The 26,609-nt window shown below is 40.6% G+C and overlaps 1 protein-coding gene across 31 annotated transcripts in view; it reads left to right on the top strand.

Moving 5' to 3' along the window:
* The first annotated feature begins 290 nt into the window (after positions 1–290).
* The window catches only part of SNX14 (sorting nexin 14), a 91,642-nt gene continuing 65,323 nt past the window's right edge, over positions 291–26,609 (top strand). For 4 of the 31 annotated variants that reach the window (XM_054492877.2, XM_063666383.1, XM_054492871.2 and 1 more), the window contains exons 1-4: positions 808–905; positions 20,270–20,390; positions 22,235–22,311; positions 22,393–22,471. In XM_054492877.2, the coding sequence (XP_054348852.2) occupies positions 20,286–20,390; positions 22,235–22,311; positions 22,393–22,471 (261 nt within the window). In that variant the 5' untranslated portion in view covers positions 808–905; positions 20,270–20,285. Of the gene's footprint in view, positions 1,161–1,927; positions 5,837–20,269; positions 20,391–22,234; positions 22,312–22,392; positions 22,472–23,420; positions 23,593–26,609 lie in introns of those variants that run through there. The other 27 variants (XM_054492861.2, XM_054492859.2, XM_063666387.1 and 24 more) reach the window with 19 other exon arrangements.

The following is a 26,609-nucleotide window of genomic DNA, read 5'->3' as shown; positions in this document are numbered from 1 at the left end:
ATGAAAGTGCTTAGTGTCTGTACCGCGTAAGTAAATTTTAGCGATAATAGTCTTCCTGCATCTCTGATTGTAGCGGACAATACAGAAAAAAAAATTTGGAAATGTGATGAATTAGTAAAGGGAAAACCCCATGAGACTGTATAAAAGGGATTTTACCTAATCTGCCAACCTGCCTCTTCCAAGCACTTGGATTTTGGTTGGGCTCCCAGAGCCGGCGTGAATTGAGCTCTACCCTTGCCCATGAGCGCGCAAAACAGATTTTGTTGGTGGGGTGGCGGCCTGTTGAGTTGTAGTCTTTATTCTAGGGCTGTTTTACTCGCCACCCCCCCAGCTCCCAACACACCCCTTTTAAAATACCGACTCAAAGGCGTCCTCCTATCCCCCTCTCCCTTAGGCGTCACGCAAAGCTCGGACCTGCCCCCACCCGGAGCCGAGTGTACGGTGAGGCGCGGAGCGTTGCGGGGTCGGGAAAGCGCTACCACCCGCTCCATCCCTCTGCGGGTTCGTGTCACGAAGACTACAGTTCCCAGCAGGCTCCACGAGCTGCGGTTGCCCCTCAGGCAGCGCCCGGCGGCTACCGGGGTGCTGTAGTTTCTTCCGGGCTCCCTACAACCTTCTTCCCTCTCCTCCGCAATACAGGCAGTTACTGGGTGCTGGGGCTGTCCTTTGATTCCCGGAAATGGCCGGTCGCCAGTGTTGTCAGAGTTTCCACGGAAGACTGCGCGCTACTCCCGCCAGGAGGGCGGAGCGGCGAGACGCTAGAGGCTTTGAGCTGGGTGACGACTTCGGGCACGTTCTACGGCCGTTCCTCTTGTCGGCTGGGGACGCTGGCCGCGCACGCGCGGCGGGGGGCGTGGGGCTGGGCCCAGCCGGACGCGAGCGCAGCCTGCGGGGACTAACTGCCGGTAGGCGTCTGTGTGCGCCGCCAAGTCGGTGGGGCGGGGACGCGAGGTGTGGATGGGGGGTCGCCTTGACCTCTGTCTCAGCCAGTAGCGCAGTCTCGGCCTCGCAGTTACGGAGATGGTGCCCTGGGTGCGGACGATGGGGCAGAAGCTGAAGCAGCGGCTGCGACTGGACGTGGGACGCGAGATCTGCCGCCAGTACCCGCTGTTCTGCTTCCTGCTGCTCTGTCTCAGCGCCGCCTCCCTGCTTCTTAACAGGTAACGCCGCAGCGCGGAGCCTGGGCGGCGGCTTTTCTCCGAAGGTGCGGACGCCCGGCCCGTGCTGCTTAACCGTGTGGAGGCCGCGTAGCTGCGGGACTGGGGACCAGTGGGGAGAGCGAGCTCCGCAGAGGAGCGGCCTCCGAGAGCACGGCGGAGCGTCGGGGCCGGAAGCACAGGCCGGTGGGGTGGGGTTGATTGCCTCCTTTCTCGAGGCTTCGTCTCCTGAGCTACGTTTTTCTCATCCATTTCTCAAAACGAGTCCTTCATCTTCGTTGCTTTTCAAAAGTGAAATCCGTGTATCGGCTCAAATTGAAACTGTACAGAGGCAGTCAAGTCAGCTGACGGAGGAGTGTTCAAGGTCCAGTTCGTAGCCGCAATTTTAGGCAGAATCCGCACACCTCCAGCGCGTTCTTCCATCTCCCCACCCCCCACCCCCTCAGCTTGCAGCTGAAGCTTTTCCCGCAGTATTGTTGAATAAAACAGACGATCATAAAGATTTGTCGGACAGAAATCAGAAAGCAAAGTGGTACCCGTCCCAACATCCCTAGAATTTTTTTTTTTTTGAGACGGAGTCTCGCTCTGTCCCCCAGGCTGGAGTGCAGTGGTGCGGTCTCGGCTCACTGCAAGTTCCGCCTCCTGGGTTCACGCCATTATCCTGCCTCAGCCTCCCGAGTAGCTGGGGCTACAGGCGCCCGCCACCACGCTCGGCTAATTTTTTGTATTTTTTTTTTTTTTAGTAGAGACGGGGTTTCACCGTGTTAGCCAGGATGGTCTCGATTTTCTGACCTCGTGATCCGCCCGCTTCGGCCTCCCAAAGTGCTGGGATTACAGGTGTGAGCCACCGCGCCCAGCCACATCCCTAGAATATTCTTAAGAGGACTTGATGCCACCATCCCCAAAAAAACCTGAAATATTCCGAAAGGTTAAAGTTGGTAAATTCAATTGACATTTTGAAATCAGAAGATTCTGCCCCCGAAATAAACTTGTTTTGCTTCATTTTACTATTTCAAGAAATTGTTGCGATGCAATAGGTAGTAGAGGAGACTTTTCCATTAAAATTAACACCAGATTTGCTTTTGGTGGAAAGAAATCTGAGATAGTTGTCATTGACAGCATCCGCATGCTGTTTTCTCTGATGTTTTGAACAGGCAACCATTCTTAACTCTTTATTTTAAGGTAGTTGATTCCCAAGGATAGCAACAGGGAGGAATGCGCAAGGAATTTGGTAACTTCATTTTTCTCTGGCGTAACCATTATTTGTGACTATGTTGAAGTTAGATTTCTTCTCTAAAAGTGGCCTTGCTTTCTTGTTGATTCTTGGTTTAAATATTATTGAGCTTAAATAGTAGTTGATGTTTTACTGAGAAGTGTGCTTTGTGATGGTGAGATGTTTGAACTGTAGGAGTGTGGGAGAAGTGGGATCCTTAACAGAGGGAAAACTAATTATTATTTGCTTTCTGTCATCTGGAAGGTATTCCAAGCTAGACTAACAGGTTTAGTATGAAAGAAATGTAAGCTTCATATGATTTTTATTTTTATTATTTTTTTTGAGACGGAGTCTCACTCTCTTGCCCAGGCTGGAGTGCAGTGATGCGGTCTCGGCTCACTGTAACAGCCACCTCCCAGGTTCAAGTGATTCTCATGCCTCAGCCTCCAGAATAGCTGGGACTACAGGTGGGCACCACCATGCCTGGCTTTTTTTGTATTTTTAATAGAGACGGACGTTTCACCATGTTGGCCAGGCTGGTCTCGAACTCCTGATCTCAAGTGATCCACCTACCTCAGCCTCCCAAAGTGCTGGGATTACAGGCGTGAGCCGCCTCAGGCAGCCCATATTATTAACTTTTGTCCATGGATTCTTACCTACCTCTTTTGGGAACTGGGTCAGTTTAGGTTTCTAAGGTAGGAGAGCCATCTAGTAGGAGCAGGTTGAACTAGATTTCTGAGGTCATCTACTTATGGTCATAACATTTAGTGTTATGTGTTATTAAAAAGTCATAGGATGCCATCTGATTTGTATACCATCTAACCTGTACCCTGTATTCCTTTTATGCAGAGAAGTTAGGAAATACAGGTAAGTGTTACCTGAGTGGTTGGGTTTATGAGTGAAGCTGTTTTTGCATATGTTTTGGTGTTTTCCATTTGTTACTGCTGTAGTCAGCAAAAGTGATTTTAAACACTGTAGAACTGTCTTGAATAAAACAATGATTATGTATCCCTTTTCCAGGAAAAATCTTTTGGAAGGTGCCGGATGGTGTATGTAGCATGCTTTTCAGTGTATATATGTGATTAAAAAAAAAAAAAAAAAAAACTTATGTGTGTATTCATGTACACACACACACAACACAGATGATAAGAGTATCTCTGAAATGTTGTTATACAAGAAAACATGGGCCCTTCTGAGATGGGGTATACTAGGTACATCTATTCTGAAATAAAAAATAATTTTATATGAAGTTGATCCTTGAACAGTGCAGAGATTAGGGCCACTGACCCCTATGAGGTCAGAAATCGGAGTGGAATACCATGGGATCCATACAAAGTACCACTAATGATACTGGGAGTACTCCCAAGAAGCAGAGAAAAGTAATGACATTATAGAAAAAGTGAAATGCTTGGTAGGTACTATGGATTGAGGTTTGCAGCTGTGATTGCCTGCCATTTCAAGATAAATAAATAGAGTGTAAGGACCATTGTGAAAAAAGAAAAGGAAATTCATGAAGCTGTTGCTGCAGCTATGCCAGCAGGTGTGAAAACTTAGTACTTTTTGCAAAGTACCATTTCATGTTTTATTGAAAATTTAGCTTTTATGTGCGGGCAGAATTGCTATGAGAAAGACGTACATATAAACTAATGTATAAACTAATACTATTCAAAAACAAGTGAAGTCGTTGTATAACAGCTTAAAGCAAAAGGAAGGAGAAGGATCTAAAACTGGGTAATTTAATGCCAGCAAATGATAGTTTGATAATTTTAGGAAGAGGTCTGGCTTAAAAAATGTCAAGGGAACTGGAGAAAAATCCTCTGCTGACCAACAGGCAGCAGATGAGTTCCCAAACACCATTCAGAAAATCATTGAGGAGAAAGTATTAAATATATCTTCCTGAATGGGTGTTTTTTTGTAAAAGCAAGTTTATTAAGAAAGCAAAAGAATAAAAGAATGGCTACACTGTAGGCAGAGCAGCCCTGAACAGGCTTTTAATGCTGGTGAAAGTGACCTGTTTTGGAAAAAAATGTCACAAAGGACATTTATTAGTAAGGAAGAGAAATGAGCACCAGGATTTAAGGCAGGAAGGTATACGCAAATTCTTCTGTTTTATGGACATGCAGTTGGGTTCCTTGTCTATGAAGTGTCTAACCCCCGAGCTTTGAAGGAAAAAGATAAGTACCAGCTGCTAGTCTTGTGGTTGTATAAGGAGGCCTGGACAACAAGAATCGTTCTTTCTGGATTAATTTCATTGACGCTTTGTCCCTGAAGTCAGGAAGTACCTTGCCAGCAGGGATTGCCTTTAAAAATTCTTTTGATACTGGACTATGCCCCTGGCTACCCAGAACCCCATGAGTTCAACATCAAAGCCGTGGAAGTGGTCTACTTGTCCCCAGACATAATGTCTCTAATTTAGCCTCTAAATCCAGGGGGTCATAAAGACCTTTAAGGCATTACACGTGGTACTCTATGGAAAGGATTGTCAGTGCTGTGGAAGAGAACTCCAATAGAGAGAACATCATGAAAGTTTGGAAGGATTACACCATTGAAGATGCAGTCATTGTTACAGAAAAAGCCATAAAAGCCATCAGGCTTGAAACAATAAATTACTGGTGGAGAAACTACGCCCAGGTGTTGTGCGTGACCTCACAGGATTTACACCAGAGCCAATCAAGGAAATCATGAAAGAGATTGTGGATATGACAAAAAAGGTCTTTCAGCATAAGGATCTTACAGAAATTCAAGAGCCAGTAGACATCACACCAGAGGAATTAACAATATAACTTGATAAAGATGAGTGCTTTGGAACCAGTGCTAGACAGTGAGGAAGAAGACTTTGAAGAAACAGTGCCAGGGGCCAAATGCAGTGGCACATGCCTGTGACCCCAGCATTTTGGGAGGCCAAGGTGGATGGCTCACTTGAGCCCTGGAGTTCAAGCCTGGGTAACACGGTGAAACCCCGTCTCTACAAAAAATACAAAAAATGTAGCTGGATGTGGAGGTACACGTCTGTAGTCCCAGCTACATGGGTGGCAGAGGTGGGGAAGATCAGTTGAGCCTGGGATGCAGTGTGCGAGACCCTATCTCAAAAAAAAAAAAAAAAAAAAGTGGTGCCAGAACACAAATTGACAGTAGACAATATGGCAGAAGGTTTTCAATTATCAAGACTGCTTTTCACTTCTTTTATGACGTGGACCCTTCTTTGATACTGGCACTGAATCTAAAGCAAATGGTAGAAGAAAGATCAGTACTACATAAAAATGTTTTTAGAGAAATGAAACAGCAAAAAGTCTGGCAGAAATCATGATGTACTTCCATAAGGTCGAGTGTGCCTGCCACTTCTGCATCCCCTTCTACCTCTTTCACCCCTGCAATTCCTCCAACAGCAAGATCAACCCCTCCTCTTCAGCCTACCCAGTGTGAAGACAAGATGAAGACCTTTGTGATGATCCACTTCTACTTAATAGTAAATATGTTTTCTGTTCCTTATGATATTCTTAATAGCATATTGTTTTCTCTAGCTTACATCGTTGAAAGACTACGTATATAATACATATATAAAATAAGTACTAACCAACTATTACTGTGTTGGTAAGGCTTTTGGTCAACAGTAGACTATTAGGAGTTAAGTTTTGGGGGAGTAAAAAGTTGTATGTGGATTGTTGACTGCGGGGAGACCAATGTCTCTATATTGTCTTTATCTGACTTAGGAATTAAAATTATATTAGCCTATTTATTTATTTATTTATTTATTTATTTATTTATTTATTTATTTTGAGACGGAGTCTTGCTCTTTGCCCAGGCCAGACTGCAGTGGCGCTATCTTGGCTCACTGCAAGCTCCACCTCCCGGGTTCATGCCATTCTCCTGCCTCAGCCTCCCGAGTAGCTGGGACTGCAGGTGCCCACCACCACGCCCGGCTAATTTTTTTTTTGTATTTTTAGTAGAGATGGGGTTTCACTGTGTTAGCCAGGATGGTCTCGATCTCCTGACCTCGCGATCCACCCGCCTCGGCCTCCCAAAGTGCTAGGATTACAGGTGTGAGCCACCATGCCTGGCCTTATTTATTTTTTTGAGACAGTCTCAGTCCATCACCCAGGCTAGACAGTGGCATGATCTTGGCTCACTGCAACCTCTACCCCCTGGGCTCAAGCAGTCCTCCCACTTCAGCCTCCCAGTAGCTGGGACTATATATAGGCTGAGCTAATTTTTTAAGTTTTTTTGTGTACAGACGAGGTTTCACTATATTGCCCAGGCTGGTCTCAAACTCCTGACCTCAGGAGATCCCCTTGCCTCTGCCCCTCCCAAAGTGCTGGGATTACAGGAGTGAGCTGTCGTGCCTGGCCTAGCCCTTTAAATGAGCAGTTTCCACACCCACCCCACCCCCCGCTCCTCCCCCGCTGAAGCAGTTTGTATAAGGTATGTATCTGTTTCATGAAAGTTTGGTAAAACCATTTGGGTCAGGGGCCTTTTATTGGCAACCAGGATTCTAATTACTATTTTAATTTCTTTAATGATAATTGGTCTATTCAAATTCTCTAATTTTTCACTTACTAGTTGCTAGCATTTTTATCTTTTAAAAAATTTATTTAAGGCGGGGTGTGGTGGCTCATGCCTGTAATTCTAGCACTTTGGGAGGCCAAGGTGGGAGGATCACTTGAGCCCAGAAGTTCAAGACCAGCCTGGGCAACATGGCGAAACCCCGTCTCTCCAAACAAGTAGTTGGTCATGGTGGTGTGTGCCTGTAGTCCCAGCTACCCAGGAGGCTGAGGTGGGAGGATCACTTACTTGAGCCTAAGAGGTCGAGGCTGCAGTAAGCTCTGATCATGCTACTGCATTCCAGCCTGGGATGACAGAGCGAGACTCTGTCTCAAAAAAATTTTTGAAAAGTTATTTTATATGGGTTTTCCATGTATTAATATATAGTTGTTCATAGTCTTATTTTTTATTTCAGTATAGCTATGGTTACTTTTTTCATTCTGTGTTTTATATATTTGTATCCTTGATCTGTCTTGCTAGAGGTTTGTCTTTTTAATTAACTTTTGATATTGAAGATTTCCAAGCATACATAAGAGAGTGTAAAAAACTTGCAAGCACCCATTACTCAACTTTAACAACTATCCATATTTCGCCATATTTTTTTTTTTGCCTTATCTTTTTAAGAAATGTCTTGTAGAGTGGGTGAGGTGGCCCATGCCTGTAATTCTAGCTCTCTGGGAGGTGGAGGTGGGAGGATAACTTGAGGCCAGGAGTTGGAGATGAACCTGGGCAACATAGAAAAACTCTGTCTCTCTCTCTTTCTTTTTTTTGAGATGGAGTCTCACTTTGTCACCTAGGCTGGAGTGCAGTGGCATGATCTTGGCTCATTGCAATCTCCACTTCCTTGGTTCAAGGGATTCTTGTGCCTCAGCCTCCCAAGTAGCTGGGATTACAGGCATCCACCATCATGCCTGGCTAATTTTTGTGTTTTTAGTGGAGACCCCCAACATGGGGTTTTGCTGTGTTGGCCAGGCTGGTCTCAAACTCCTGACCTCAAGTGATCTGCCCACCTCGGCCTCCCAAAGTGCTGGAATTACGCACCTGGCCAGAAAGACCCTGTCTGTACCAAAAAAAGAAAAAAAATAGTGAGCCTATGGTCCTAGCTACTCGGGAGGCTGAGGTGGGAGGATTCCTGGAGCCAAGAGTTCAAGGCTACAGTGAAATATGATTGTGCCCCGACACTCCAGCCTGGGTGACAGAGCAAGACCCTGTCTCTATAAAAGATAGAAATAAAAAAAAATCACTTCTATACAAAACTATAATATTACAAAATTAACAATAATTGGTTAATATCATCTAATAACTACTCCATAATAAAATTTTCCCTATTGAGTAAAAATGTATAGTGCAATTGTTCTAATTGGTATCTAAACAAGTTCTCGTATTTGGTTGCTATGTCTCAAGCTTTTCTAAATGTCTTATAATCTAGAATAAGGGTTGACACATTTTTTTCTGTAAAGTGTTAGGTCGTAAATATTTTAGGCTTTGTATACCATGCTAGGTCTCTGTTGCTTATTCTTCTTTTTAAAAAACCCTTTAAAAATGTAAAACCTTTCTTAGTATGAGGGGCATACAAAAACAGGTATACTTTTGTCCACAGGCCATCATTTGTCAACTGCTGATCTGGAAGATCCCTCCTCACCATTTTTTTCTCCTTGCCATTGACTTGTTGAGGAAACTGGATCATTTGTTCACATTCTGGATTTTGTTGTGGTTTCCTTGTAGTGTCTTGTTTTTTAATCCTCACATTTGTGTTTTTGGTAGTCACGGTGTTTGATCTATAGGCTCAATTAGATTTAGTTGTTTTTTTTTTTTTTTTTTTCTGTTGGGGAGAGTGGTGCAAGAAGACTTTAGTGGTGCCATGTACATTCCATTGCATCACATCAGTGGATATGTAAGATGGGGTTGCTTCACTTTTAATGGATTCAGTTAATGTCCACCAATACTGTGTCCAACAAACTTACTCTTTGGTTTTACCATTTATTTATTTCCTGAATCAGTTACTGAATTATGGGTTACAACATGGTTATTCTCTAATTCTCTCATTTCTTCTGTATTTTTAAGTTTGATTCTTTTTTGTAGAATTGCTTTACTCTATCCATTAGGTCTATTTAGTTATTCTGATAGGTAGTTCAAATTGGAAAAGTAGGATAAATGCTTACTCTTTATCGATTTTTAGAGTAATAATTGGTACCCTAGTAACCTCCATTAGTATCCAGTTAGAAGTTTGGTTGTTTTATTAATTTTTCCAAAGAACTAGCTTATATTTTGTTAATTTGTCATTGTTGTCTATTTTGTTGATTTCTGCTCTTGACTATTTCCTTCCTTTTCATGTGTTTGGATTTATTGTTTTTCCCCCCAAGTTTCTGAATGCTTAGCTTATTGGTTTACAGTGTTTTTGTTGTTGTTGTTGTTTGTTTTTTTTTTAAATTATACTTTAAGTTCTGGGATACATGTGCAGAACATGCAGTTTTGTTACATAGGTATACATGTGCCATGGTGGTTTGCTGCACCCTCAATCCATCATCTACATTAGGTATTTCTCCTAATGCTATCCCTCCCCCAGTCCCCGCTCCCCAACAGGCCCTGGTTTGTGATATTCCCCTCCCCTGTGTCTATGTGTTCTCATTGTTCAACTCCCACTTAAGAGTGAGAACATGCAGTGTTTGGTTTTCTGTTCCTGTGTTAGTTTGCTGAAAATGATGGTTTCCAGCTTCATCCATGTTCATGAAAAGGACATGAACTCATCCTTTTTTATGGCTGCCTAGTATTTCATGGCGTATATGTGCCAATTTTCTTTATCCAGTCTGTCATTGATGGGAATTTGGGTTGGTTCCAAGTCTCTGGTATTGTGTATAGTGCTGCAATAAACAAATGTGTGCATGTGTCTTTATAGCAGAATGATTTATAATCCTTTGGGTATATACCCAGTAATGGGATGGCTGGGTCAAATGGTATTTCTGGTTCTAGATCCTTAAGGAATCACCACACTGTCTTCCACAATGGTTGAACTAATTTACACTCCCACCAACAGTGTAAAAGTGTTCCTGTTTCTCCACATCCTCTCCAGCACCTGTTGTTTCCTGACTTTTTAATGATCACCATTCTAACTGGCGTGAAATGGTATCTCATTGTGGTTTTGATTTGCATTTCTCTAATGACCCGTGATGATGAGCTTTTTTTCATATGTTTGTTGGCTGCATAAATGTCTTCTTTTGAGAAGTATCTGTTTATATCCTTCGCCCACTTTTTGATGGGGTTGTTTGTTTTTTTCTTGTAAATTTGTTTAATTTCCTTGTAGATTCTGGATATTAGCCCTTTCTCAGAAGGATAGATTGCAGAAATTTTCTCCCATGCTGTAGGTCGCCTGTTTCTCTGATGATAGTTTCTTTTGCTGTGCAGAAGCTCTTTAGTTTAACTAGATTCCATTTGTCAATTTTAGCTTTGTTGCCATTGCTTTTGGTGTTTTAGTCATGAAGTCTTTGCCCATGCCTATGTCCTAAATGGTATCGCCTAGGTTTTCTTCTCCGGTTTTTATGGTTTTAGGTCTTACGTTTAAGTGTTTAATCCATCTTTATTTGATTTTTGTATAAGGTGTAAGGAAGGGGTCCAGTTTCAGTTTTCTGCATATGGCTAGCCAGTTTTCCCAACACCATTTATTAAATAGGGAATCCTTTCCTCGTTGCTTGTTTTTATCAGGTTCGTCAAAGATCAGATGGTTGTAGATGTGTGGTGTTATTTCTGAGGCTTCTGTTCTGTTCCATTGGTCTATATATCTGTTTTGGTACCAGTACCATGCTGTTTTGGTTACTGTAGCCTTGTAGTATAGTTTGAAGTCAGGCAGTTTGATGCCTCCAACTGTGTTCTTTCAGCTTAGAATTGTCTGGCTATATAGGCTCTTTTTTGTTTCCATATGAAATTTAAAGTATTTTTTTTTCTAATTCTGTTAAGAAAGTCAATGGTAGCTTGATGGGGATAGGACTGAATCTATAAATTACTTTGGGCAGTATGGCCATTTTCACGATATTAATTCTTCCTATCCATGAGCATGGAATGTTTTTGCATTTGTTTGTGTCCTCTCGTATTTCCTTGAGCAGTGGTTTGTAGTTCTCCTTGAAGAGGTACTTCACATCCCTTGTAAATTGTATTCCTAGGTATTTTATTCTCTCTGTAGCAATTGTGAATGGGAGTTCACTCATGATTTGGCTGTTTGTCTATTATTCGTGTATAGTAGTGCTTGTGATTTTTGCACATTGATTTTGTATCCTGAGACTTTGCTGAAGTTGCTTATCAGCTTAAGTTGATTTTGGGCTGAGACGATGGGGTTTTCTAAGTATACAATCATGTCATCTGCAAACAGAGACAATTTGACTTCCTCTCTTCCTATTTGAATACCCTTTATTTCTTTCTTTTGCCTGATTGCCCTGGCCAGAACTTCCAATACTATGTTGAATAGGAGTGGTGAGAGAGGGGATCCTTGTGTTGTGCCAGTTTTCAAAGGGAATGCTTCCAGTTTTTGCCCATTCAGTATGATAATGGCTGTGGGTTTGTCATAAATAACTCTTATTATTTTGAGATAGATTCCATGAATACCTAGTTTATTGAGAGTTTTTAGCATGAAGGGGTATTGAATTTTATCGAAGGCCTTTTCTTGCATCTATTGAGATAATCATGTGGTTTTGGTGATTGGTTCTGTTTATGTGATGGATTATGTTTATTGATTTGTGTGTGTTGAACTAGCCTTGCATTCCAGGGATGAAACCAACTTGATCATGGTGGATGTGCTGGATTTGGTTTGCCAGTATTTTTTTGAGGATTTTCGCATCGATGTTCATCAGGGATATTTGCCTGAAATTTTCTTTTTTTGTTGTGTCTCTGCCAGGTTTTAGTGTCAGGATGATGCTGGACTCATAAAATGAGTTTGGGAGGAGTTCCTCTTTTTCTGTTGTTTGGAATAGTTTCAGAAGGAATGGTACCAGCTCCTCTTTGTACCTTTGGTAGAATTTGGCTGTGAATCCATCTGGTCCAGGGCTTTTTTTGGTTGATAGGCTATTAATTACTGCCTCAATTTCAGAACTTGTTATTGGCCTATTCAGGGATTCAGCTTCCTGGTTTAGTCTTGGGAGGATGTCCAGGAATTTATCCATTTCTTCTAGATTTTCTAGTTTATTTCAGTAGAGGTATTTATAGTATTCTCTGATAGTAGTTTGTGTTTTTGTGAGATCAGTGGTGATATCCCCTTTATCATTTTTTATTGTGTCTATTTGATTCTTCTCTCTCTTCTTTATTAGTCTGGCTAGTGGTCTATTTTGTTAATCTTTAAAAAAAAAAAAAACCAGCTCCTGGATCCATTGCTCTTTTTTTGAAGGTTTTTTTTGTGTGTGTCTCTATCTCCTTCAGTTATGGTTTTCAGTGTTCTTTATGTCTGATGAATATAGGGTTTTTCCTTTTTCTTTCAGATTGAAGAACTACCTTTAACATTTCTTGTAGAGTAGGTCTGGTGTTCATGAAATCCCTCAGCTTTTGTTTGCCTGGGAAAGTCCTTATTTCTCCTTCATGTTTGAAGGGTATTTTTGCTGGATATACTATTCTAGGGTGAAAGTTTTTTTCCTTCAGCACTTTAAATATGTCATGCGCTTTATGTCATATGTCTCTCTTGACCTGTAAGGTTTCCACTGAAAAATCTGGTGCCAGATGCATTGGAGCTCCATTGTATGTCATTTGTTTAGTTTTTCTTGGTGCTTTTAGGATCCTTTCTTTATCCTTGACCTTTGGGAGTTTAATTATTACATTTCTTCAGGTAGTCTTCCTTAGGTTAAATCTGCTTGGTGTTCCTAATCTTCTTGTACTTGAACATTGATACCTTTCTCTAGGTTTGGGATGTTCTCTGTTATTATCCCTTTGAATAAACATTCTACCCTGATCTGTCTCTCTGCCTCCTCTTTAAGGCCAGTAACTCTTAGATTTGCCCTTTCAAGGCTATTTTTTCAATCTTTTAGATGTGTTTTGTTATTTTGTTCTTTTGTCTTTTCTGTGTATTTTCAAATAGCCTGTCTTCAAGCTTAGTAATTCTTTCTACTACTTGATCACTTCTACTATTAAGAGACTCTCATGCAATCTTCTATATGTCAGTTGTGTTTTCGAACTCCAGAATTTCTGCTTAATTCTTCTAATTATTTCAATTTCTTTGTTAAATTTATCTGATAGGATTCTTTATTCCTTCTCTGTGTTATCTTGAATTTCTTTGAGTTTCCTTAATACAGCTATTTTGAATTCTCCATCTAAAAGGTCACATATCTTTGTTTCTCCAGGATTGGTCCCTCGTGCTTTATTTAGTTTGTTTGGTGGGCCATGTTTCCCCGCATGGTCTTGATGCTTGTGGATGTTTTTCAGTGTCTGGGTATTGAAGAGTTATTTATTGTAGTGATTGCATTCTGGGCTTGTTTGTATCCTGTCCTTGGGAAGCCTTTCCTGGTATTTGAAGGGATTTGGGTATCATCTACATTTTTGGTCAATGCAGCCATATTTGCATTAAGGGGTACTGCAAGCCTAGTAACGCTGTGGTTCATGCAGACTCACAGAGGTACCTCCTTGGTGGTCTTGGATAAGATCTGGAAGAGTACTCTGGATTACCAGGTAGAGTCTCCTGTTCTCTTCTCCCACTTTCCTCCAATCAAATGGAGTCTCTCTCTGTGCTGAGCTGCCTGGAGCTGGGGGAGGAGTGACACAAGTAACCCTTTGGCCACCAGGAGTAGGAGTGTGCTGAGTCAGACCTGAAGCCAGCACAGGCGCTGTGTCTCATCCAAGGCCCACTGTAACCACTATCTGGCTACTGACTATGTTAGGGCTCTATAATCAGCAGGTGGTGAAGCCAGCCAGGCTTGTGTCCTTCCCTTCAGGGTGGCAAGTTCCCCTGGATATGGGGAGGTTCCAGAGATGCCATCCAGGAGCCAGGACCAGGAATTGGAAACCTTAGAAATCTACCTGGTGTTTTATTCTACCGTGGCTGAGCTGGCACCTATACCACAATACAAAATCCTTACCACTCTTCCTTTTCCCCAGGCAAAAGAGTCTCTCCCCATGTCAACTACCACCATAAGCCCATGGGAGTGCTGCTAGACTCTATCAATCTAACTACTGCTGTCAATGTTTACTTAAGCCCAAGGCCTCCTTAGTCAGCTTGTGGTGAATGGTACCAGGCCTGCAACTCACCTTTCTGGGCAATGGACTCCCCTTTGGCCCAGGGTAGGTCTAGAAATGGCATCTAAGAGCCAAGGCCTGGAATTGGGGACCCCAAAAGCCCTCTTGGTCCTCTACCTCACTGGCCAAGCCAGTACCTGAGCTGCAAGATGACATCCCCTTTACCCTTTCTTCTGCTTTTTTGAAGCAGAAGAAGTCTCCTTTGTAGCCATCAGAGCAGTGAATGTGCTAGACACACCTGAGGCCGGCATATCTCAGTCTTACCCAAGACCTACTGTGTGACTACCTGGTTACTGCTGCTGTTTTATTCAGAGTCCAAAGTCTCTTTAGTCAGCAGACGATGAATCCTGCCAGGTTGGGTCCTTCCTTTAAAGGCAGTCAGTTTCCTTCTGGCCCAGGGTGTGTCTAGAAATGTCTGGGAGCTAGGGCCTGGAATGAGGGCCTCATTACTCTGCCCAGTTCCCTGTCTTCCTGTCTCTGAGATGATATCCAAGTTGAAAGACAGAGTTATCTTTACTTTCCCCTCTCCTCTCCTCAAGCAGTGGGAAAGGGTCTCTTTCGGACCTGCAAGCTGCACTGCCTGGGACTTGGAGAGGGGTTTCACAAGCCTTCCCTTAGCTGCCTTGGCTGATGTCTCACTAGTTTACATGCCCTCCAAGTCCACTGGCTTTGAGCCCCAGCACAGTAGTAGGACTTGCCTAGGCGTTACAGTCCTTGTGGCCTAGACTGCCTTTCAAGTTTACTTAAGACCTTTCAAGTTTATTTAAGAACTCAGAGCACTTGAACCTGTGGTGTCAAGGATTGCTGAAACTCAGGTTTGGACTATTGGGATAAGCGGTTGCCTTCTGGCCAGGACATGTGTAAATGACCCCTTTCTGGGCATCAGCTAAGTTCTTCCTGGTGTTGGCAGCACTGAGTTTCAGTGCAAATTCTCACAATCACTGTGTTGTCCTTCTTTCAAGCTGTGTGCTTTCCTTTGCCATGTGGCCATTTCTGGGGGCTGGAGAAGGGGTATTGGCAATTTCAGGGTTGCCTTTGCTACCCTCTTCCATGCCTCTTTCAGCAATATGAAGTTAAAATCATGTACTGTGATCAGTCACCTGGTTTTTGATTCTTATGAAGGTGTTTTTTTGTTTAGCTAGTTATTAAATTTGGTATTCCTGTAGGGAGGATGATGAGAGCCTTCTATTTGGCTATCTTGTTCTGCCTGTCTCTCTCCTTATGGTCCTTTTGTTTACTTTTTTTGCTTTTTGCTTGGCTGTCATTTCAGTTATCTCTGTAGTGAACAGGTATTTTTCTTGCCCATGCCCGGCACCTGGCTCTTGTCCTCTTTGGGGTTGGTCACTTGGGTGATGATGGCCAGGCCATCCGTAGGTATGTGGCATGCCAGCTGTTTACCTCTGAAATCTTTTTTTTTTTTTAGACGGAGTCCCATTCTGTCGCCCAGGCTGGAGTATAGTGGCTTGATTTCGGCTCACTGCAACTTCTGCCTGCCGGGTTCAAATGATTCTTCTGCCTCAGCCTCCTGAGTAGCTGGGATTACAGGCACACACCATCATGCCCGGCTAATTTTTTTGTACTTTTAGTAGAGACGTGGTTTCACCATGTTGGCCAGGCTGGTCTCGAACCCCTGAGCTCAGGTGATCCGCCCGCCTTGGTCTTCCAAAGTGCTAGGATTACAGGCGTGAGCCACTGCGCCTGGCTACCTCTGAAATCTTAAGAATCAAATATGTCACTTAATCACCAGTGTCAACTTCTTTCATTTAGTCAGTCACACTGTCCCTGCTTCTTGACATTTCAATCTCCTGACTCTGCTTTCTTTCTGTATGTTGTCCCTCTTCTGTTGTTAGTTACTTTCTGATGCAGTTTAGAGCCAGTCTAGCTTAAGACAGATAGCTTGGTCCATCAGTCACTTCATGCAGTCTATTTCTAGTATCCTTAACTCCATCCTTTCCATTCTACTCGCCTGTCAGAATCCAAATCTGGGATCAGTGATGCTGTTTGCTTTTTTTAGATTCATATTCTGAAAACTGAATGCTGCTGGAAAAGATCCCACAACTGAAAAGTTCATTGTCTTCAGCCTCAGTAATGTCCAGCAGTTCCCCAGGATACCCCCCTCTTCCCTTCTCTGTGGCAACTGTGTCAGAATTTCCCCAGTCTTCTAGAACCTTTGTTATTTACTCTCTGTCATGCTACCTTTGTCATTTACTCTCAGGATCTCCTGTTTTATATGAAAGCCATTATATGGCTTTCTTGTTACCAAATCTACAAATGTAACTGCATATTCATCCTTCTATGCATCCTGTGCGGTGTTGGGAAAGAGACATTTCTCTCATTTATAACTGTTCTTCCATTTAGATTCTGAATCCTAACAACTTCTACCTTCTGTAAGATAGTATTTACGCATTATTTCTTTTTTTCTACTTCTTTCCCTCTTGTCTCCTTTTCTCCTATATCGCCATTTAAATGTGATCAGGTTTTTAACCAAAAACCTTAACTTACTGTCCCCCTCCAGTTACTGTGTTAGCTCTTCTTTTATTTAGAAAGAGAATTATCTACATTTACCAATCCCACTTCCTCACCTCCATCTCACTCCTCAATCCGTTGTAGCCCTTTGCCATTCTAAAATTGTTTTTGCCTAGTTAATCAGTGCCTCTTTTATTGTAAAAACTAATGGACACCTCTCAATTTTTATTTTACAAACATTTGGTCATGTTGTCCACTTCATTTCTGTAGTTTTTTTTTTTTTCTGTTTGTTTGTTTGTTTTTGACCTTGCCAGTTTTTATGACTTGACCCTTGGTTTTCTTTCCAACTCTTCTAATTACTTGATTCCTTTATAGATTTCTTTTCCTCTGCCTAGTTCTTAAATATCTTATGCTCATTTCTTTTTTAACTCTGTAGATTCTCCCTGGGTCATGTCATTTATTCCTATGGCTTCAGTGATATTTATGTTGATAATTTCTAAACCTTTATCCTTAACCCATATTCTCTCCAGAGATTGAGACTACCCAATATTTAGGTGCTTGTGGAACATTTCTGTGTAGCATGTTTTAAAATACCTGACACTTAACATGCCCAAAGAGAACTGATTTTTTATTTTTCTTTTCTGCTTTTATTTATTTATTTATTTATTTAGACGGAGTCTTGCTCTGTCACCCAGCCGGAGTGCAGTGGCCCAATCTCGGCTTACTGCAGCCTCCACCTCCCAGGTTCAAGCGATTCTCCTGCCTCACCTTCCCTAGTAGCTGGGATTACAGGCATGCGCCACCATGCCCAGCTAATTTTTATTTTTAGTAGAGATGGGGTTTCACCATGTTGGCCAGGCTGGTCTCAAACTCCTGACCTCAAGTGATCTGCCTGCCTTGGCCTCCCAGAGTGTTAGGATTACAGGTATGAGCTACTGTACCTGGCTCCTTCTGCTCACATCTAATCAATTACTTAATCCTCTTAATTTTTCCTCCCAGTGTCTCACAAAATAATTCACTTTTTAAGATCTCTAAGTCTCTTCCCTAGTTTAGGCCATCACTGGCTCGTAGATTACTGCAACAGTTTTCTAACTAGGCTGTGTGTTTCCAGTCTAGGGCATTCTCCATATTTCATCCAGAATGGTCTTCCTATTATTTAATCTAATGATATCCTTCTGAAAACTCTTGAAAATTCTTTAAAATCTTCTTAAATCTCTTCATTGTCTCATAGGTATTACTCAGGACTCTTGATAGTAGATAACAGAAACTCAGCTCACACTAGGCTTAACAAAGGGCAAGCCTTGGAAGGTTTTGTAAGTGCAGAAATAACTGGAGTGTAGCTGGGCCCCAGAAACACATGGAAGCAGGATTTGGAATACTGCCAATACTTTCTTCCCCTTCCTTTTTCTCCTCCTCTCTGAATTCTGGCATCATTCTCTTGTCACTCCTCTTTCCTTTAAGTGACAAAGCATAGGCTGTCAGTTTTATTACAGCTTCACATTTCTACTATCATGAGATGAACGAGACTGGTTGGACCCCAGTTCATGCAGTTTACTCTGTCAGTTCATGCAATTTACTGTGTTTCAAATGCCTGTTACTCACTAGGTTGTCTCAGATGGTGTCCGTCCCTGAACCAGTCAGCTGTAGGTAGGGAAGAAGATGCTATGATTGGCTTATTTTGTTGTTGTTGTCGTTTTGCCTATTCTTAATCCAGTCTTGAGTGAGGGAGATAGACTCTTAAGGAGATAAAAACTCTTATTCCCATTTGAACTTCATGAATAGAGTGTAAAGAAAGAACACTTTGCAGAAGGGATTGTAGTCTCTACTGAGTCTACAAATTATTAGATCCCTACAGTGCATTTTCTTGTAAGATAATACGGGCAGTCCCTGCTTTGTCTGGTAGTGAGGGTCTGTAAAAATGATTGTGCAAGCAGAAACTGTGCAAAATGGTTTCAGTCAATGGGAAAATTATGACTGAGTTTTAAAAAATTTTGTCAAGACATTGAAAACTCTCATTGTCAGTTATAATAGTATAGGGAAATAAAAATAGTAAAGTGAGTAGTACACTGTAATTTTAAACATTAGAAACATTGAGAATTAAAGTGTTTTCTTTCTTTGTGAAAATATATTAAGAGTAACTTAAACAGTGTTTGTCCTCTTCTCATCCGATAACATGGGATATGGAGCGAATATCTTTTTCATGCATAGGTGAATTACCATACTCCTAAGTTTGGATCAACTTTCAGTGTTTTATCCAATGTTGTGAAATCTCCAAAAGTTCCTTTGCTGGTGTCACTTCTTCTGGGACATTTTCATCCTTGTGCCAGAACCACTCTTCTCATTGATGTCAATAAGTTCACTACCTTTCTCTGGCTGCATAGAATCTGTTGAACAGCAGCATTGTCATCATTCCCACAGTCAGCTATTTCTTCTGTAACTTCATTTACATTTGATTTGAATTTTACTTCTTGCATTATCACTGTTCATTTCTTTGTTTCTCTTTAATATTTGTGGGCCAAAGGCCATGTTTGTAAAATGTGTTGCAGATTTATTATTGGGAGACAAGGAGGTAACACAACTCCATGGTTTCCTGTCTGTGCATGCACTGAAGAACAACAATGTGCAGTGAGTGACCAGTCACTGACAGAACTGATGTGATTGGTCCCTGATCATGATGCACATCTGTTATTTATATAGTGATTTGTGGACTGATGAGTTAGCAGAGTTTGTACTTTATACAATTACTCACAGTTAATAAATAATACTGTGGTCATTGGCATTTGAACTGTGTTGTGGGAGATTGGTGTTATTTAGCACAATCATGGTATCTGAAATTTTTGCAAAGCAGAACTGTGCAATGTGAGGACTACCTGTATTAAGACACACATTGCCCATTATATGACACTATATTATTTGGCTTCTGCTTTTGCTTTTAGATTCATCTTAAGGCCTTCTTCCTTGGAAGTATGCTCACACAGACCTAAGCCCATGTGTTTCTCTCAAGCATGAATTCTCGTGCCTCTTCTCCAGTCTCCCATACCTCTATCCTATCCTCTTCTGTTTATTTGTTCCTACTTACCCTTTAAGTTTTTCTGTAGACATTGCTTTCTCTGATAAAACTTTTCTGTTGTTTTCAAATTTGGGTTAATCAGCCTGTGGTATTCCCATATCACACAGACTTTCTGTCGTAATATCACATGTGTGATCACATAGTATTGTGCTTATTTTTACCTACGCATCACCATGACTAGACAGTGTTTTCCATGCAGGTAGAGACTATGCAGTGCAGTTCCTTGCTGTATTCCCAGGGCCTACCTCTGTCTATAACAAAATAGGTACTTAGTAAAATTTTTTTTATGTAGTGAAAAATAATCAGAATTTTGTTGGGATATGAATACTACAATATCATCAGAAGGTATTCTGGAAGAATGTAGTATAGACTAGTTAAACATAGGTACCAATTATGAAATATTGATCATTTATGCTTCCTTATCCTTTAAATGAAATATGTATTTGATAGCATACATCTTATGATTCTTGTGTTTAATACATTACAAAAAATTAATCATAATTGGAAAAATTGCTTCAATCTGATATTGTAGGTGCTTAATGAATGCTTGTTAAATCAGTGAAGCAGTAACTTAGAATTAGGCATTTTATTTGGTTCTAATAATTATTTTCATTTATTTTTAAGGTATATTCATATTTTAATGATCTTCTGGTCATTTGTTGCTGGAGTTGTCACATTCTACTGCTCACTAGGACCCGATTCTCTCTTACCAAATATATTCTTCACAATAAAATACAAACCCAAGGTAAAATTATGTGTTCTTATTGTTAAGAATCAATGTGTATGAGCCTAAGCTGTTTATTATTTGAAAGCCTGCTAAAGCAGTGTATTTTTTTAATTTACAAAATTTGTTTTCTTTCAATTTCTTCTTTTTTTTTTTTTTTTTGGTACTGTGCTAAAAGCAGTGATTTAAAAAAATCCATCTAATTTTATTTAATAATGGAAGTCTATTAGAAAATTTTCAAAATAAGATTTGTATCTGTGTATGCTTTTAAGGTATACAATTCTCTTAGAGGAGCTATAAAAAGAAAATATGGTACAAAAGTTTCAGAAAGTTGGAATCCACAATTTTAGGGTGTCCTCTATTAACCATGAGGACAATAAATTAAATCAGAGGTTCCCAAAACTGGTTGTACAGTAGATCTCCTGGGGGATTAAAAAATACAGATTCCTGGGGTGTACTACCAGATTTTGATTGAATAGTTCTGGGTTAGAGCCTTGTAATCAGTACTTGTTAGAAGCTTTCCAGCTGATTCTGAGGCACAGACTCAGGAAATTCTGGGTTAAGTGATCTAATCCTATTAAATTCTTAAATGTTTGTGTGCTTCGTAGAAACAGAGATATAATTAGGCAGTTTGTATAACCAAAGTAATTTATTTCTGAAATTTAATGAAGGGTGGTAATGTGGTGAATCTATCTCTGTAAAGCAAGATTCTGGTCTGTAGATTAGGGTTTAGTGGGATATCTTTTCCTTTTCCTTTTTTTTTTGACATGGAGTCTTGCTCTGTCACCCAGGCTGGAGTGCGGTGGCGCCATTTTGGTTCACTGCAACCTCTGCCTCCCAGGTTCAAGTGATTCTTCTGCCTCAGCCTTCCATGTAACTGGGATTACAGGCACACGCCACCAAGCCCAGCTAATTTTTGTATTTTTAGTAGAGACGGGGTTTCGCCGTGTTGGCCAGGCTGGTCTCGAACTCCTGACCTCAGGTGATCTACTTGCCTCGGCCTACCAAAGTGTTAGGATTACAGGCATGAGTCATTGCGCCTGGCCTAGTGGGATATCTTTAAGTCTTAATAATTCTTTAAGTTGATGTAGTATCTTGTCTCGGGTTTGTTGGTATTTCTACTCAGAGGAAACACAACTGAAAGTGGTGCCCCATATTTGATCAGGAACTGTAGTAGTTACCTCGTACCTTTGTCATTGAATTCAAGATTTTGGAGAAAGAGAAAATAGTTTTTTCTTATTGTGCCTTTGCAGTAGAGTGTCATTTTCTTTTTTCTTCCTTTTTTTGAGACAGGCTAGAGTTGCACAGGCTAGAGTGCAGTGGCAGGATCACGGCTTACTGCAGCCTCAAACTCCTGAGCTCAGGTGATCCTCCCACCTCAGCCTCCTGGGTAGCTGGGACTATAGGCATGTGTCACCACACCTGTCTAATTTTTGAATTTTTTTTGTAGAGATAGGGTTTTACCATGTTTCCCAGGCTGGCCTCAAACTCCTGGGCTCAAGCCATCCACCCACCTCGGTCTCCCAGGGTGCTAGGATTATAGGTGTGAGCCACTGTGCCTGGCCAAGTTATCACTTTCAAATATAGACTGAATTTTTTTTAAGTGATCATAACAATTGATTTTAACTTTAAGCTTAGAAATTTGGCTTAGGTATTATAAGGCATTTCATCTGGTATTTTTTTCTCTGATGGTTTAGTTTAGCCAGTGTTATGTATTACAAAGAAAGGTTTCACTGTTAAAGTAGACAAAAAATGTTCTTTGAGTTTATACATTGATTTTAAAAACTTCTGAAAAGTTGATTCTTTTAAATAAAGATGATATGTAAAGATGGATCTCCCCACCACCTCTCATTTTCCTTTTTTAGCAGTTAGGACTTCAGGAATTATTTCCTCAAGGTCATAGCTGTGCTGTTTGTGGTAAAGTGAAATGTAAACGACATAGGTAAGTTAAATTTTTTTTATTTGTTGATCCTTCTAATTACATTTGGATTTCAAGTGATTTAGTTGTATAATTTTTCTTTAGGCCTTCTTTGCTACTTGAAAACTACCAGCCATGGCTAGACCTGAAAATTTCTTCCAAGGTTGATGCATCTCTCTCAGAGGTAACTGATTCAATTAATATTATTAACAGAGAATGTTAAATGCCTGTGGAAAAATTTTCCAGAATTTTTTATCAAAAAATTTAATTATGGAGCATCTTAATACATGTCACTTAAATCAGTTATGAGTTAGGCAGTTGGTTATTGCAGACTAAACAACTTGAGTAGTAAGCTAGAAATGTTTTTGAATCTCATGTTTAATTTAGACATTTTCAGCTAAGGAAAGCACTGGTTTACCTGAAACAGTCATAAAGATGAAAACAGTCATCTTTATGATAGCGCAGCAGAAATATCATTTTGTAATTCCAAAAGGAACCCTGGACTGCAAGAGCAAATCGATATATATCTTACTGAATTATGACCCCAGTTTTGACACTAACTGAAGAGTAGAGTAGGGAATGGGATATTTTTCAGTATTTCTGCATAATACAGGAATGGAAAGCATGTTCTCTTATCTTTGTTACAGTCAGATTTTATATGTATCTTTTTGGTAACATGTTTTAGTTGTTTTAAAGACTTGTCTTCTCAGTGGATTTGACAAAACACTCAAGTCCTTGAAGGCAAGGAATGGAGTCTCATTTGTTCCTAGCACCAAGTATCAGGTCACGTGTATTGTTGGTAGCTGATCAAAGTGTATTAAATCAAATTGGATGCTACTTAGTTGAAGAATAGCATCTGAATCCCGCTTAATTGTTCATTATCCCATTTTGTATCCTGCATAAAAACCCATTAAAATTTGGCATTTTTTTCTTTGCTTCTCTAAGGCCTTTTTTTTTTTTTGAGATGGAGTCTTGCTCTGCCACCCAGGCCGGAGTGCAGTGGCACGATCTCACCTCACTGCAACCTCTGCCTCCCGGGTTCAAGTGATTCTCCTGCCTCAGCCTCCCGAGTAGCTGGGACTACAGGCATGCACCACCACGCCTGGCTAATTTTTTTTCTTTTGTCTTTTTAGTAGAGACGGGGTTTCATGTGTTAGCCAGGATGTGGTCTCGATCTCCTGACCTTGTGATCCACCCACGTCGGCCTCCCAAAGTGCTGGATTTACAGGCGTGAGCCACTGTGCCGGGCCTCTAAGGCCTTTTTCATCTTCAAGATACTCTGATTTAAGACTTCTGTCTAATATGGTAGCTCCTAGCCACGTGTTAAGTATTAATAAACACTTGAAATGTGCTAGTCCAGGTTGACATGTGTTCTGTCTATAAAATAGTGGATTTTGAAGATTTCGTAAGAAGACTTAGTAAGAAAAGACTCAGAAAAAAGGAATGTAAAGTTTCTTTTTTTTTTGAGACGGAATCTCGCTCTGTCAACCAGGCTGGGGTGCAGTGGCATAATCTTGCGTCACTGCAACCTCCGCCTCTCGAGTTAAAACGATTCTCTTGCCTCAGCCTCCCAAGTAGCTGGGACTACAAGCACACACCACCACGCCCAGCTAATTTTTGTATTTTTAGTAGAGACAGGGTTTCACCATATTGGCCAGGCTGGTCTCGAACTCCTGACCTTGTGATCCACCTGCCTCGACCTCCCAAAGTGTTGGTAGTATGGGAGTCAGCCACTGCGCCTGGACAAGTATCTCATTTTTTATATTGATTACATGTTGAAATGATAATATTTTGGATGTGTTGGGTTAAATAAAATATAAAATTAATTTCACCTGTTTCTTTTTACGTTGTAAAAAATGTAGCTACTAGAAAATTTAAAATTAATGGGTGATTTACGTTATATTTCTGTTGGAGAGTGCGAAGTTGAGGTCTGTTGAAGAAAACTTCTAACAAGAGTATTATTTGTGTCTTTGACATGTCATTCATTCATAAAAATGAAAGAACTTGTATAAAACCCTTGGTCCAGTACCTGGCACATACTGGTGCTCAGTAAATATTAGCTGTCACATTTAAAAACATATTTTGATATCTTATAGGTAGGAACTGGGCTAGGCCGTAGTGATTAAAAGTGAAGATATGGTCCCTTTCTACCAGGAACTTTAGTCTAGAAGTGGAGGCAGGCATATAAACAGGTAATCACAATATAATTTAATGCAGGCAATAATGGAAAAAAATTAAGGTATATAGAATTAGTATAGAGGAGAAGTTCATAACTATTGAGAGGGCAATCAGATCGGAGAACTAGAGGTTTGCCAGACTAATAGTGTGTGAAAGGGTATTTCAGGATTTGAGTAGAGCTTTCAAAAGGAAAGAGAGGCTTGAAACAAGGTGGGATGTTCAGCAAACTGGAGAGTAAAATGTGAGGGAGGATGTGGGCAATGAGGAAACAATATTCTAGTAGCTAATATTTAATGATTTACTTACTGTATGTTAGGCATTGTGCTAAGCTCATTCTTTATTTCATGTTATCTACATATAACCTATGAAGTGGGTACTAGTATTGATAATTTTACCAAAGGTAAATGAAATTTAGAATTTTAATAATTTTCTCAAGTTTCATATTTGGTTGATTATAGAACTCAATAAAAAACTCAGGTCTGGTTAAGTTCTTAATCAGGATTTTATATGGTCCTTTAGAAATGAGACCTATCAAATGACTTTAAGGGCTATGCTGATGGAGCTTAGATTAATTGATTCTGGAAGTCAGTGATTTTCTTGAATTTTCAGATGTGACTTATAGGGTATACTGGGAGTGAAAAGGAAGTGATGTAGCTGCTGCATGCCAGCAGGTCCCCTTCAAAATCAGTGCAATTTATACCTTTCTTATTTTCATATATTCAGGTTTGATATATTGAGGATTTCATGCAAGAGGATGATGTGGTCAAATGTATGTTTTAGGTTACTTTGGCAACTCTATTTAGGATGGAGGGGAGTGAGCTTGGAGGCAGGGAGTTGAGAGGCCATTGATGCAATATAAGGGGTAAGAAAATGAGTACCAGCCGGGCGTGTTGGCTCACGCCTGTAATCCCAGCACTTTGGGAGGCCAAGGTGGGCAGATCACCTAAGGTCGGGAGTTCGAGACCAGCCTGACCAACATGGAGAAACCCCATCTCTAGTAAAAATGCAAAATTAGCCAGTCGTGGTGGCACATGCCTATAATCCCAGCTACTCGGGAGGCTGAGGCAGAATTGCTTGAACCCTGGAGGCGGAGGTTGAGGTGAGCCAAGATTGTGCTGTTGCACTCCAGCCTGGGCAACAAGAGCGAAACTCCACTTCAAAAAAAAAAAAAAAGAAAAGCACTACTTAGGATATAAAATCAGTAGGACTTGGTGATTGGCTGGATGTGGGAAATGAAGAACAAATGTTTAACGATAACTCGTTCTAGTCTGTTCTCTCTGTCCTATTCATTGTTATCCCTGTTTATATGTATTTTCATTTCCCAACACATATAAACAATGCTTAGTTTTTGTACTAAAACATCTAAATTATTGTTCCCTTAATATTTAAACTAGAGAATTCACAACCTTTGTTATTGCTGCCAGAGAAAATATATGATCTAATTTTGGAAGCATTAGATTAGATATGTCGTTTTGTTCCCTCCCTACTGCATTTGTAAGTTACTGCCCAATGTTGCAACTCCTTGTAAAAATTATGACATACTGCCACACCCAAATCCAAGAAATGGAAGATTTAACACCCAGGGTTTGTTTTATTTTGTTTTGTTACTTTTTCACTTAAATAACTTATGTACTGATTTGAGTGTACAGGTAAAATTTTCGCAAAGCGAACATATCTGTGTAACCAGCATTCAGATCAGGAAACAAAACATTACCAGCATCCCAGAACTCCCCTTTGTGTTCCCCTCTAGCCACTATACTCCCTTCAGAGGTAACCACTAACACCTAATTTTGACCCCTTACATAAATCTTAGCTGCTTATTTCTTCACTGTATTCTGAAAATAATGACTTATAAAGTTAGGAATGGAAAGGACTAACTTGCTCTGTTTCTTCTTTCCATAGCACGTTTTTGGTTCAGTTAAGCTTCAGAGTCAGAAACAATTTATTTAACTTTTTGTTTGATTATGGGAATATTTAGAAATATGTGTATGTCATTCTAATAATAACTTCTCCTATTTGTGGAATTTTTATGATTTTCCAAGTGTTTTCTCATATGTTTTCTTTGATCCTCATTCACATAAGGTTGAAATACACATTTTGTCATGTGAAAGTATTATATTACTGTCATTATTTGTTTTTTGTTT

The sequence above is a fragment of the Pongo pygmaeus genome, chromosome 5 (assembly GCF_028885625.2).
Source record: "Pongo pygmaeus isolate AG05252 chromosome 5, NHGRI_mPonPyg2-v2.0_pri, whole genome shotgun sequence".
Lineage (NCBI taxonomy): Eukaryota > Metazoa > Chordata > Mammalia > Primates > Hominidae > Pongo > Pongo pygmaeus.
The sequence above is the reverse complement of the archived record's forward strand: the minus strand, read 5'-3'. Positions and strand labels throughout refer to the sequence as shown.